The 12991-nt window shown below is 40.3% G+C and overlaps 1 protein-coding gene across 2 annotated transcripts in view; it reads right to left on the reverse strand.

Moving 5' to 3' along the window:
- Positions 1-6221: 6221 nt before the first annotated feature.
- LOC122403299 (insulin-like growth factor 2 mRNA-binding protein 2) overlaps positions 6222-12991 on the reverse strand; it is a 71626-nt gene continuing 64856 nt past the window's right edge. For both annotated transcript variants that reach the window (XM_043406752.1, XM_043406753.1), the window contains exons 2-7: positions 12250-12423; positions 11183-11563; positions 10604-10859; positions 10164-10520; positions 8871-9122; positions 6222-8204 (exon numbers count right to left, since the gene is read on the reverse strand). In XM_043406752.1, coding sequence (XP_043262687.1) covers positions 7980-8204; positions 8871-9122; positions 10164-10520; positions 10604-10859; positions 11183-11563; positions 12250-12423 — 1645 coding nt within the window. In that variant the 3' untranslated portion in view covers positions 6222-7979. The remainder of the gene's footprint in view (positions 8205-8870; positions 9123-10163; positions 10521-10603; positions 10860-11182; positions 11564-12249; positions 12424-12991) is intronic.

A 12991-nucleotide genomic window follows, 5' to 3' on the forward strand; every position in this document is an offset into this window, starting at 1 on the left:
GACGATGCATCCTGGAGCCACGCCGTGAACGATCCCGCGACAAACAAAAAATCGCGCGAAACCTTATATATCAGTCTCCCCTTCGCTGGCGGTCTGATCGCGACGCTTCGCCTATCTCGAAACACTAATACTAAAGCCCAAAATAATCTACCACCCTTCGTTTGTCGGTGTACGCTCTCTTTCTTTACCTGCTCTAAATACGCGCGCGATCTCTTATCATCTCCGCGAACGACGGAAATAGTAATCGTCGCCGCGTCCTGACACGACGCGCAACGATTAATGCTTCGATCGTCTCCGATAATTATTATCCCTTACGACTATTTGCTATTCATTTATCACTATTAAATATTAATAAAGAAAAAAGAAGTGCTGTTAACCTGCTGAGTGGGTTCGCGACAACGGGTTGTCGCTTCGTATAATCCATCGTTTCGCTATTGTTAAGTTTCCGCGCGTGACGATCCACGGAATCGTCCGCGAATATATATAATATATTTATATAATATATATATTTATATATGCTTACAGTGTACAGGATCGTGTAGATCGATAACGAATCGAACCGATCGCGTCGGCACGATCCTTTCCCGAACCACCCCTGATATTTTTCTTTTTCGTCGGTGAACGGCGATGTACATATATGTGTGTGTGTGTGTCTGTGTATGTATGTGTGTGTGTAATGAAGTTTTCTTTTTCTTTCCTTGAACGGTGCCCGCAAAGCGAATGATTTCTTGCTGCTTTGCTCGTTAAGACGGGTTTGATAAGATGGTTCGACGTTGTTACGTAGACATTTGACGACGGTGAAGCGTACGAAAAGCAAAACTGGAAAGACTGAGCTCTGTACGATCGTTTCCGACTTGGCGGATTCGCGAAACGACGTTTACGAACGTTTCCATCTGGCGGCAAGTCCTCGTCGAACTCGACGATTTTTAGGGGTCGATGACAAATTTCTCTTGGGAACCTCCGGGGGGCGGGGAACTTCTTCAATTTGTTTTTTTTTTCCAAGTTTCGCCGGAATATACAGCGTGCGTGCGTGTGTGTGTGTGTGTGTGTGTGTGTGTGTGTGTAAGACCAATCGTTCTCGTCGATCGAGAACGCGTTACGCGCGCGCGCACGTGTGTGTGCGTGAGTGGTTTTTTCTTTCTTTTATTTATCATTTTGCCAACGTTCGTTCGCGTCGAGCGGATATGCTGATCCTAACCGTGGCTGATCGAACTGTAAGAGAGCCGTCTCTGAATCATCTACAATCGTGTGCGGAAATGGAAGATTTTTCGTTTTGTCTAGGACCGCCTCGTCGTGAGACGGCCGCTGGTATATATCTGTGTCTTCGTCTTGTCCGGAGTTAGTTTTCCTTTTTTTTACCTTCTCCATTTTTGCCATTTTTTCCTTTCATTTTTTTTTTTTTCCCTTTTTGTTTACCCATCGAAATTAGTTTGCCGCGAATCGCGTAGCTGTTACGCGTTAGACGCGCGTATATCCTTATTTCCTTTCAATTTCAGCGATTTCGTTTTGAGTTTGCATCCTGTGTACCTCTTTCTTACCGCGACGTCCCTTTCCGTCCATCGTCGTAACGATCTCTCTTCTCCTGCGAATTGTTCGTGCTCGGTTTTTCCAAGAGGTCATCCTGTTATTCTACGATTGTTTTTATCGTGGTAAGAAGAGCGTTTCGAAAAATGTTCCGTAAAAAACGTACAAAAGATTCACGCTATCTTATATAAACGGTTTGGTACGAAGTACGCGATAAAAATGTTGATAAAGCTTAACAACAGTTGTCGGAGATACGTCGACGATATTTGGACGTTCGTAAAAAAAGAAAGAAGCTTTCTATTTTTTTTTTTTTATCTCCCCTTTCTTCGTTTCGTCGAGGCTTGAACGATAGTTGAAGTTACGCACGTCTCGTTACTTCGATAAGAAAGATTGTTTTTTCCATTCCATTGTCGGCGGTTGTTTTTGCTTTTTTTTTTTTGAAATCCGATGCTCGAAATACGATCTTTTCTTTTTTTTTCTTTTTCTTTTTTTTTAAATGTCACTCTCTCACTCTCTCTCCTCGTTCCGCGGGATACATGCGTAATCTTAAACTTAAGCGCCGAGCTTACTTTAATTTCCTCAATTCTAATCGATAAGCACGATTTTCTCACGGTAAAATATTCTAGAATACTAACATTTAGATTTAGCGATAAATCGATTTTGTACATTTGTTTTGTTGGTATTCCTTACCCAAGTAGATTAAGTTACTCCTCGCCCTTCTTAATTCGCGCGCATAATAATTTATAACGTTAAAAATCTTCTCTCTTCATTTAAGTTATTATTATATTAATAATTTCTATTTAATCTTCATTTTTTCATTTTTTGTTACCTTGTTTGATTTGTACATTCTCCCGAGCGTGCGAGCGAGCTTGCCACATTCTCTTCAAATCTCTCAATCTTTTTCCATTCTCTCCATTCTTGGCGATTGAAGGTGCTTGTGCTGAGGAATATCCAGCCGAAAAAAAAGGTAGTTCTCGCCTCGTTTCTCCTTTATTTATTTTATTTATTTTTTTCAGTGCTTCTCTTTTTCGCGTTTGCGTTTTCTGACGGGGTTGTAAAAATCCATTTTACGTGTTTCCATTTTTGCGTTTAGTTTTCGATGCCGAAAATTTCTTTTCCTCGTGTTTCCTTTTTTTTTTTTTTTTTAATTCTCTTTTGCGATGGAGTGCAAGAACTAACTGTGAGCGAGTAATGAAGTCTTGAGGGTGTCTTTGAGCTTCTCGAGTTTAAACTTCTTTTTTCGTCCTATGCTATTGAGACTCCGGATTTCATTTTTTTTTTCTTCTTTTTTCTCATCTTCGTTACCGTTGAACTTTTCGTTCCAAGAATTTGCGCGACGAAAAAAATGAATCAAAGATCGATGAACGAGCGAAAGGTGTGAAAAAATTCACGTGCGGGGCAGATTTACGGATCGCGAACTCTCAAAAAAAATTTTTTTTTTTAACATTTTTTTACCATTTTTTTTTTCTTACTTAGACAAATACAAAGAGATATTCCGAAAAGGGGGGCGTTGGTTTTCGTTGTTGGATCGAAGTTGGTTTTTTTTTTCCCCCAATAACAACGAAATTCTGTGAAAAGAGCGATTGTATTTCGTACTCGCGTCGTGCTTCTCTGTTTTCCGTATTCTCCTTCTTTCTTCTCTGGCGTTTCTTCGTGCGACTGGATCGTTCGCGTGAAAAATTCTTTTCTTTTCTTTTTTGATTTATTTTCGGCCGAAAAAAAAAACAATTTACCGTCCAACGCGTCGCGTGGATCGTTTTCAGGAAAAAGGAGCGTCAAGTGAATCTCGAAGTAGCGTAAATGATTTCTCTCGTAACGGTGAAGCGAATTTTGTTTAGTTTTTTTTTTTTTGTAAACGGTGATGACTTTTGTAGCGTGTTTCCTCTCCTTGCGTATAAATCTGCTTTTCTATGGGCGTGAGATGTGATCTATTTACTTTTTTGAGGCTCTATGGTTTACTTTGTTTACGTTCTTTTTTTTTCTTCTATGAAAATGGCTACCGGTTTGCTATAGGGTCTTTTTATGTGTGCATATTGTTTTTTGTTCCTTGGCACTTTCATCGTTTTCATTTCTACAAATGTTATTCATCCTTTTTTTTTTTTCATTAAATATTTACGCTTGATAAATAAATACGGAAGCGAAGGCCTGCGGGCGAGAAAGGCTTTTCCAGGCGGCGACAACGGCGAATAATCGCGTCGCATAAAACTGCGAGCCCGATCGTCCTGTCGCTCGCCATCGCAGATCACGTCCTCGCCGAGCGGACCTAGCGCCGCCGTTTCCTCCAAATATATTAAATATATTATACAATTTATCCGACTAAAAATCTCCTTTATTCCCCCCTGACGAGCGACAGACGCGCACAGCGCAAAAAGCTGCGCGCCGTCCTCTTTAAATCATCTTTCACATCATCCTCTCTTTCTCTCTCTCTCTCTCTCTCTCTCTCTCTCTTCACATCATTTTTTTTATTTTTTTTTTATTCGTTACTCTTTTAAATTAATTACTCTTTTTTCTTTTTCATTTTTTTTTTGTCACGAAAAACACTTCGCTTCGCTTCTTCATCGTTTTTTCTTTTTTGTCCTCCGCGTTTCTCTTATCTCTTATCTCTATTAAAAAACTGTTTTTCGCCTTCCATCCTCGCGCCTCGCTTTCAATATCGTTAAAATTCATTAAGTTATTAAAAACATCTAACAAAAAAAATTGAAAAAGAAAGATTCACTTAGATCTCCCCAACAATGTATCAAAAATAAACTTATACTCTTAGATTCATTTTTCTTTTCTTATCTTTCCCATCCCATTTTTTTATACTCTCTCGCGTCGTTCCTCTTTCCCGTCTATTTTTCTTTTTCCATCACTATCCATTATCCATTTCTCTCTCACTTTTTTTCTTTAAAAAAATCGTTTTTGTTTTTCCATTCTTGCCTCGAATCCGGGTGTTTTTCACTTTTTATCCGCGTCTTCCGTGGACTCGCACTTCCCTCTCGTTTCTTATCGAGAAAAAGGCAGAGAACAAAGTTGCAATTCCGCCTCTTTGATTCTCCCGATTCTTTTTTTTTATCGGTATCGATATATTTCGTGCGCGCACTTCGGAAGTCCTTTTCTTCGCTCTGTTCCTCACTCTTCTCGATTTACTTCCTCGATAAACAAAAAACTGTAACACGCGATATATCTTTCCCACCTGTCTTACACGTTTCACTCGCAAAACTGGATTTATTCATTCCCACCCGCTTTTTAAACTCGTGTATTTTTGTACTAAACGCATACCGAATGCCGTGAAATTGAACACCGAATCCCGGAATGGAGATTCAGCGTGCTAAAGTTGAGCGTCGACGACTCGCCACGATCGTTCGCGAAATTAATTTCGATCGTCGAAGGTGTACAAATGGAAGTTGCTCGATCTCGCGAACGATCATCGTGGCGCGTTATCGCGCGTCTTGTCAGTCCGTTAATTTTTCGCTTCTTTTTGGTCGCATTGATAGATCACCGGGAACGCGGCCACAAACAGCCACGTTCGGTGAGATTTTTTCGACTCCCAAGTCCCATAATCGTGTAAAATCCATCCTCTCTACTCAAGTCCCGAACCATTTAGTTTCCATATTTTCTTTTTTTCTTCCTCTTTAACATCTCTTACGCGATCGATCTTTCCGTTTCGATTGAAAAAACGCTTTTCTGCCCGTACGTTGCACGCGCGAACTCTATTCGTATCCTCGTAGTTTTCTCGTGTCTCCCATAGATCAGAACTTAAAGAGTTACGAGTCGCGCGCAATCGGTCACGAGTGTTCCGCGGTTTTAAAAAGATCAATTCCTCGAATACTCGTGTCGCCCGGAATGATCGTGATCGATTGGAAATGCGCGCCGTGGGCTGGAGTCGCGACATCGCTGCGAGTTTCTGTCGACGAATTTAGCTACCCCTAAACTCTTTACGACTACAATGTATATAATTAGGAGGAAACGAAAAGAAGAACGGGGAAGAAACAGAAGTTACAGAGAATTTACAAAGTCCAGGTAACAACGGAGTAAAATTCGCGTTATTTTTTTTCTTTAAAGTCGTCAACTCGCTGGCGATTCGCGTGCTCGCGCACCACGAGGCGAAGAGCGGCACACACGATCGTCACGAAGATACGGAAATTTGTATCCTCGTCAAAGAATCGCTCTTCCCCTCCACAAAAAAAAAAAAAATATAAAAAAAAAACACTTATTTTTTTCCGTGTTCCTTTCCTCGATAAGCCTAAAAATCTTCCCTTGCCGTATATACGCCTAATCAGTAATTAATCACTTATCAATTAATAGTATTATTCAACACACGCACACTCACACATTATTACATCCATGGTAAAGTAAAAATCCCTGAAAAAGTTTTGTGGTTTTGCTTCCTTTTCGTTCCTTTTCTTTCTTCCCCCTCTCTTTCTCTCTCTCTCTCTCTCTCTCTCTCTCTCTCTCTCTCTCTCTCTCTCATGTCTCTTGTCCCCCCCTCTTCGCTCGCGGCTTCTCGCTTCATCGTGCGTGCCAACGGTCGCTTTTTCATTCTCTCTCTCTCTCTCTAACATCCTTCTCGTAGCACGAAACAACAGCGCGGCCGTTTCGCGTGCGTATTCCGTATTCTATCAACGTCTGATTCCCTTCCTCCTCTCTTTCTCTCTCTTTCGTTCTCTGACACCGTCTTCTCTCCTATCCGATCGCTTCGTTTTTTTTTTTATTATTATTTCTCTCGCCAAACGCGATCCGATGACGTTTCTCGTCGGTTTCCTTCATCCCCATCCTGCCGTGTGTCCGACGTCAATAACCACTCGTCGATTCTCCCCGCAGACGCGTGTGTGTCTCTGACCCCTCTCACTTGTTGGCTCTTGCAAGGAACTTGAGGCGAGTACAGCGCGCACGACGACGTTACGCGCGTGTCGCGCATTATTTCACTTCACTAATACGAAAAAAACTCATAATCGCTTCTTTGGTATTACGGGTGGTGAGAGGGGCACAGGCGGGAACCGCGGGGGCCGAGGACGCCCATCCGCTTCAGAAACTTCCTGGCTTATACGTCTAAAACTGTAGAACGTGCGTCACGTTTCGCTCACATTCTTCCGATTTAAGTCCCGTTTGTTTCGTTTTTTTTTTTGAGCTTTTTTGTTTTTTGTTTTTTTTTTTTAAATGTCTCTGAGTTGTGTGGTATAAAAAACTGTACCTAGAGTAGTAGTTCTTTTCTTTTTCCTTTTTTTAAGAAAGAAAAAAAAAAACGAAAAAAAACCGCCTTTTCTCTGTAGTACTTAGCAGAAGTAAGTAGTAGTTAATTAGCAGTAGTAGTAACATGTATAACGTAATGTGTAATCGTTACTTAACCTCTCTGTATATTATTATAACTTTAATATTAGGTAGACTTCTTTCTTTTTTTTTTTTTTAGATTAGTTGGTTTTTATCCTTTCTCTCGTTTCACTTTTCTTTATCATATTTAAATCTTTAACCATAATGAATGAGGTAATAAGGTTGTGTATGCTTTTTTTTTCTTATCATCGTATTATGTATCCTGTTTCATCGACGAGGTGGTTTCGTTTAACGCTGCGAAATCGATTCGTTCGAATTATCACCCGTCGCTTCAACCCCGAATGACCGAACTCGCAACGAAAACGCACGCGTTCGCGCGTAGAAGAGGTGAGAAAACGATGTGTGCGTGTGGTATACGTGTATGATGTTGTGCACGGTTGGGTGAATGGGTATGTCGCTTCGAAGGAGAATGGAATTTCTAGCGTTGTCTCTGCTCTGCACGGACAGGTACCGAAACTTTTTCTCTCACCTCGTCTCGCGTGACACGTTTTCGTTAGATGACGTGCACTTCCAACTGGTTCCACACGCGGTATTTGCGTCGCTTTTATTAGCCTTTCTATAACTTCGAGCTGCGAAACTCGTTGCGACGCAGACGCTAGGTCACGATCGATGGCGATGAGACAACAATGATAATTTTTTTTTTGGCGTTCCGCTACAAAACCCATATAAAAAGGCACGCTACGCGTGTTCTCTACGGTATCGAAAAATCGCGAAAAGTACGCGCCCACTCTTTGGTGTATTTGCGCGAATTAAAAAGAAAAAAAGAAGAAAAAAAAATGCAAACAAAAGGAATAATAACAATAGAAAGAAACGCCATCGACCGTAGCCCCTCTTCTCTCACTCTCTCTCACTTTCTTTCTTTCTCTCTCTCTTACCCGTTCTGAACCAAATGGATGATTTTGAAGAATAATATCGACTCCTATTGCATGATTATTCTGAATCTCGATAGAAAGCGTTCGCGTGTGCCTTTCATGCTCTCTGCACATCGCTCGGCCGCTCTGTGAGAATCTCGAAGGATACGTGCCCCGCGAGAAGGAGGTTGCACGTAGCCTCATGACGAGAGAATGTCAAAGCGACGAGGCCACCCCGACGAATAAAACGGATCCTGTGAGGCGTTGGTTGGCGTCAGGTAAGTTTCAGTGACGTTACTGATTTTGTGGTTGTTGTTGCTGGCTGGATGGCGAGGAGCTCGATTGCTGCTGAGGCGAATGCTGTTGCGTCGATGTGCCACCTTGTTGAGACGTGGCACTGCCATCTCTTCGGGTGCGGGAACCACCTTCTTGGCTGCTACCACGACCAGCGCGCGAGCCAGCACCTGCTCCAGGTGCACCGGACTGTAGGACCATAGAGCGAATTCTTCTCTGTGCCGACTGTGAACAGACCAAAATGAGAATTAATGGATATCTTACGTGTCCATCGACCCCCCACCATCGACTTCCGCGTCATCCATAAAAGGGAAACAGTATTATTTCCCTGATTGCGATGAAAAATGATAGAAAACAAATTTATTTTAAATTACGGTCACTTTGTGCCAAAGACTTGAAAGACATTAATCCGTATACGGTTTTGCAATTCTGTAGAGCCCGCTGGAGTCGCTGTAAATTATTCACTTTTTCATTTTTTTCTCTTCTTTCACGACTGTTTAAATTGAGCAATTTATTACAGATATCGAATCGAGTGTATGTAATTTGAATATTTAATTTTTAAATAAAAATTATTATGTTCCTCTTCCGAACCCGATGGTAATAGAGTCGCTGTAAATTATTTGCTTTCTTTTCATTATATATGTGCACGACTGTTTCAATTGAACAATTTATTATAGATGTCGAATCGTAAGTGCATGTAATTTGAATATCTAATTTTTAAATAAAAATTATCCACTTCCGAACCCGATGGTAATATATCTGCGCGTGATAGTTTAAGCCAATAATGTTATGGAATATAATATGTATTTTCTTTGATGATGAAGATTGCTTAGAAAGAAGCTTCAGGTATAAAAGGGTTAAAAAGAAAGCTAACTCAAGGACGAGGAATACCTGAACAGAGAAGAAGGGGCCAATTATATGGACGGTGGCCTCTTCGTCGGCAGAAGGAGATGTCGATTGTTGTTCCGACAGCTTTATGACACTTCCAGTTACACGTTGCAATTCTCTAACGTTTTGTCCGCCTTTGCCGATGATTCGGCCGACTTGGGCGCTCGGTACTAAGATCTCGACCGTCAGTCTGACGTCGTCAGTACCTGAAACGAACCCTTCCTCGCGCATTTTTTCGAAGATCAAGTATTGCGCCTGAAACCAAAACCAATCGTTTCTGTCAGATCGTTGCTGCACACAATTCCAAACAACGTTTTCAATTATACAAAAAATAGAAAATTTCGTTAGTTCCATTATTGGATCGGTTGTGCATTCACGACTATAAAAAATTAAGGGTTAAAAATGAGACTTTGCTTGCATCGAAATAATTTACTTGGATTAATCAAAATAATGTGTCGAAGTGATATTGACGGGACCAACTATACACAATTGATCACGTGACGTTGGCACGGGTAAACAAAACTTCGGTATTTCCTTTTCCTGCTACATCAAATACATGCTTATGGAAAACAGCATCTATCCAAAATTGAGCAGGGTGGTGTTGTGTTGTTATTAATTACTCTACGTACAGTATGGCGGCTTTTATAAATACGATTCAAGATAATTTTAATCGGAAAAAACCGGTACGAAACTTTTCTCAAAGTACGGGGAAACGAACTCGGGACCTCGAGAATCGAAGACAAGCGTCAAGTCACAGAGCCACGAAGGGCTCTAGTATTCTAATAGTAGTTAGAAAATCATATCCATAATCTATACTTTACGTGGTCAGTATTCTTTTACCTTCGTTAAATTATTTTTCACAAAATTAGTCTGTTGTTCATTATTTCTCTTTTCAAATAAAATATTTATATAAACAACCCGGAATAATAATAATACCAGTTTTAATAAATTTATCCTACAGGAAAATATGCCTCATGTTTAACCAATAATGATGAATTTAAACCATATGACTGATAAGTAACGTTCTTTTAATACGAAAGGGTCAAATTTAGTCACGGATCTTTATACACTCTATATGAATTTTATCGTACGTTCGTTTATTATACAATGAAACCAGCCATGCAAAATGAAACGCTACGCGAAGATATTATTATATAAAAATAATATAAACCTAGTCGTACCTCTTTGTTCATTGATATCAGCTTACGACAAAGATTTTGTAATTATAATTATGATCGTTATGAAACTAAATTTTCTTTTAAATCAACAGTTGTATAGCAAGCACGCGAATCTCACCTTCCATTGAGATTCAGGCGATCCGAGGATGGTCACTTTCCTTTCAGTTTGTTGATCCGCTGGTTTATCTTGTTCGAGCGGCGCAATTTTCACGCTAGCTCCGGAAAATCTGATAATATTTCTAACGTGTGAACCCTTGGTACCGATAATGGCGCCTACGCTACTGTTAGGAATGTAAAGGAACGCTGTTTCCTGAGTGTCGGTGGCAGGAACACCCTGTTGAGTCGGCAAGCTAGCTTGGTAGGGATATGGGGCGGGTCCAGAGCCATACAAGCCAGGACCACGTGAGCTGTATCCCATACCAGCGGTGGACATCATGGCCATCGGGTGCAAGCCAGGGAACATCATGCTTTGTGGCTATAATAGAAATATACGATTGTTACGTGTCACTCTTAATATTTACTTTTTCTGTGCAGCAACGTCGCATATACAACACTTACGGCCATTGCTTGTAAATCGTTCTCGTAGCTTTGGCGCAATTTGCTGGAGATCATGGATTCAGCTTTGCTCATGTTGTCGATGGTGCCCTTAACTGTGATGATGCGTTCGAGATTAAAGCTGTTGATGTCGTTGATACTGCTCACGGTGATTTTCGTGTCCGTGTCTTGCATGATTCTTTTGATCGTAGTACCACCCTTCCCGATTATTCGTCCGATCAAGTTATTGTGTGCGAGAATCTTCAAACTGATCTCGGGGCTGCAATAGAGAAATATATAATGTCACCGATAATCCTCAACAAGTATTAATATCTGATCCAGAATTCTTTAATTGTATTATTATATAATTTCAACCATATAAAAAAAAAAACAAAGGAAAACTTGGTAATTAGTTCTCAGCGATTTGGTATATGGTTACCAAATAAGAAGCAAAGGATATACAGTAGTCTTTCCGGAGAAAAAAGTACCGTTGCATTTACATTGATAACTAACAACATTACTGTCGTGAAAATGGAATTTATGGTCGAAAAAAAAGCGATTTCGCTGGCACCTCTCGGAGTAATTCTTTATGGTAGTACTCACCTCTTATTTATGCTGTAAGCTTCTTTCTGCATGACCTCCAGGATCTTCTTGCAGGCGTTCGTGCAATTCTCTGGATTGCCATAGATGGTGATAGCTTTCTCCACAGAACCAAGGTTGTCTTTCCGGTGAACGTCCACTCGTGCGCGCGTCATCTGTGTAATTTGGCGTATAGTCAATCCCTGCCGACCGATTATGGCTCCTACCATGTCCGATTGTACGAGAATACGAAGCGGGAAGTCCGTCTGCCGCCCGGAACCCGAAACTCCGGAGTAAGCGACGCCGCTGCGCTGGCTGCGGCCTCTTCGTCGGCTCTCCGCCGTAGACATTTCCACTTTTAGCACGTTACCCCCGTACTCGTAGTCATTAAACTCGTTCACAGCCCTATAAATGGAAAAAAGTCCGTAAAATATCGAAGCTCATATATAAAACAAACGCGAGAAACCTCTTTTCCCAGAGAGTGCTATCGTATGTCTAGAGCGGTAACTTTCAAACATTTCTAACCGTGACTCACTGGAAAAAGTGCACTTTACGCTGCGACCCAATACACGGACAAACTAAGAACAACAGAGCACGGAATATTATTTCATCAAATTTTCAACGGTACAAACAGAAAAATTGGAAAAGTTTTTATTCGACCCATCGAGAACCAGACGTTTTGTATTACAGGCATTAAAATTTGAACGACTGATTTTTGCGATATAAATTTGAAATTTATAGTACACCTTTTTATATCATCAATAATTTACTTGCGTTTTCTAATCTGGAATATAACTAGATTTTGGCGAATGAAACTAATTTTATCTGACGTTATTACGCTTTCCCAGTAGAAAGAAATATTTGTCAAAGCTTACAGTAGTTATCTTATTATTTTTTTATACTATGGCCTACTTGTGTTAATATCTATTACAAAGTACAATCTCTTTCAAACTTAGATTCTCTAGTTCTGACGAAACACGAATAACTCAAATTACTAATATTGTAACAAATATGAATTGTGTCACTGTAAACGGGGCTTATCGAACCAACAATTCTGTTTCGTAATCTGTAAAAAAATATGGTTTACTTACTGCTGTGCTTGTTCTTGCGTCTCATAGCTAACGAGGGCGGTTTGTGTGTTAGGATCACGCGAGGACAACTTCTCAACGGACTGCACTTGACCGCAGCTCGCAAACAGTACTTCGAGATCATCCAATTTGGCGTAACCTGGAAAATTGCTTACAAGAACCTTGGATCCGGCACCACTGTTGAACAAAAATAAAAATCCATCGTTAGCAAACTTACGGTCTCGTTTTCAAACATTTTTATTAAATGTTATTTTATTTTACGTTTATCTTACGTTTATACAGATTATATACGTCATAGACAATAAATGTAACGCTAGTGGGACTTGAAGAAGGGGTTGGTTATTTATTAAAATTGTAGGTGTATTACAACGCATAATTATACAGGATGTTCGGCCACCCCAGAGAAAATTTTAATGGGAGATGCTAGAGGCCAAAATAAGACGAAAATCAAGAATATCAATTTCTTGACTGAGGCTTCGTTAAAAAGTTATTAAAAAAATTAAATTTAAAAATTTTAAAATCATTCTGAAAAAATTATTTTTGATTCCGGGGGTCAATTACAATCATTTTTGGTGAATAGATATACCCTCGAAATCCTACCCACTTTCGAGAAAAAAATTCAGGTAGGTGCTGAAATTTTTCGGCGGGAAAAAAATTTTTCAAATCCTACGCAGTATCGAGAACAAAATTCCTTACCGAAAATCTAATGGTTCCCCGAAATTTCATACGAATCTTTAAAACGTCA

Source organism: Colletes gigas, unplaced genomic scaffold (assembly GCF_013123115.1).
Source record: "Colletes gigas isolate AHSC1104 unplaced genomic scaffold, ASM1312311v1 Colletes_gigas_Sc00048, whole genome shotgun sequence".
Lineage (NCBI taxonomy): Eukaryota > Metazoa > Arthropoda > Insecta > Hymenoptera > Colletidae > Colletes > Colletes gigas.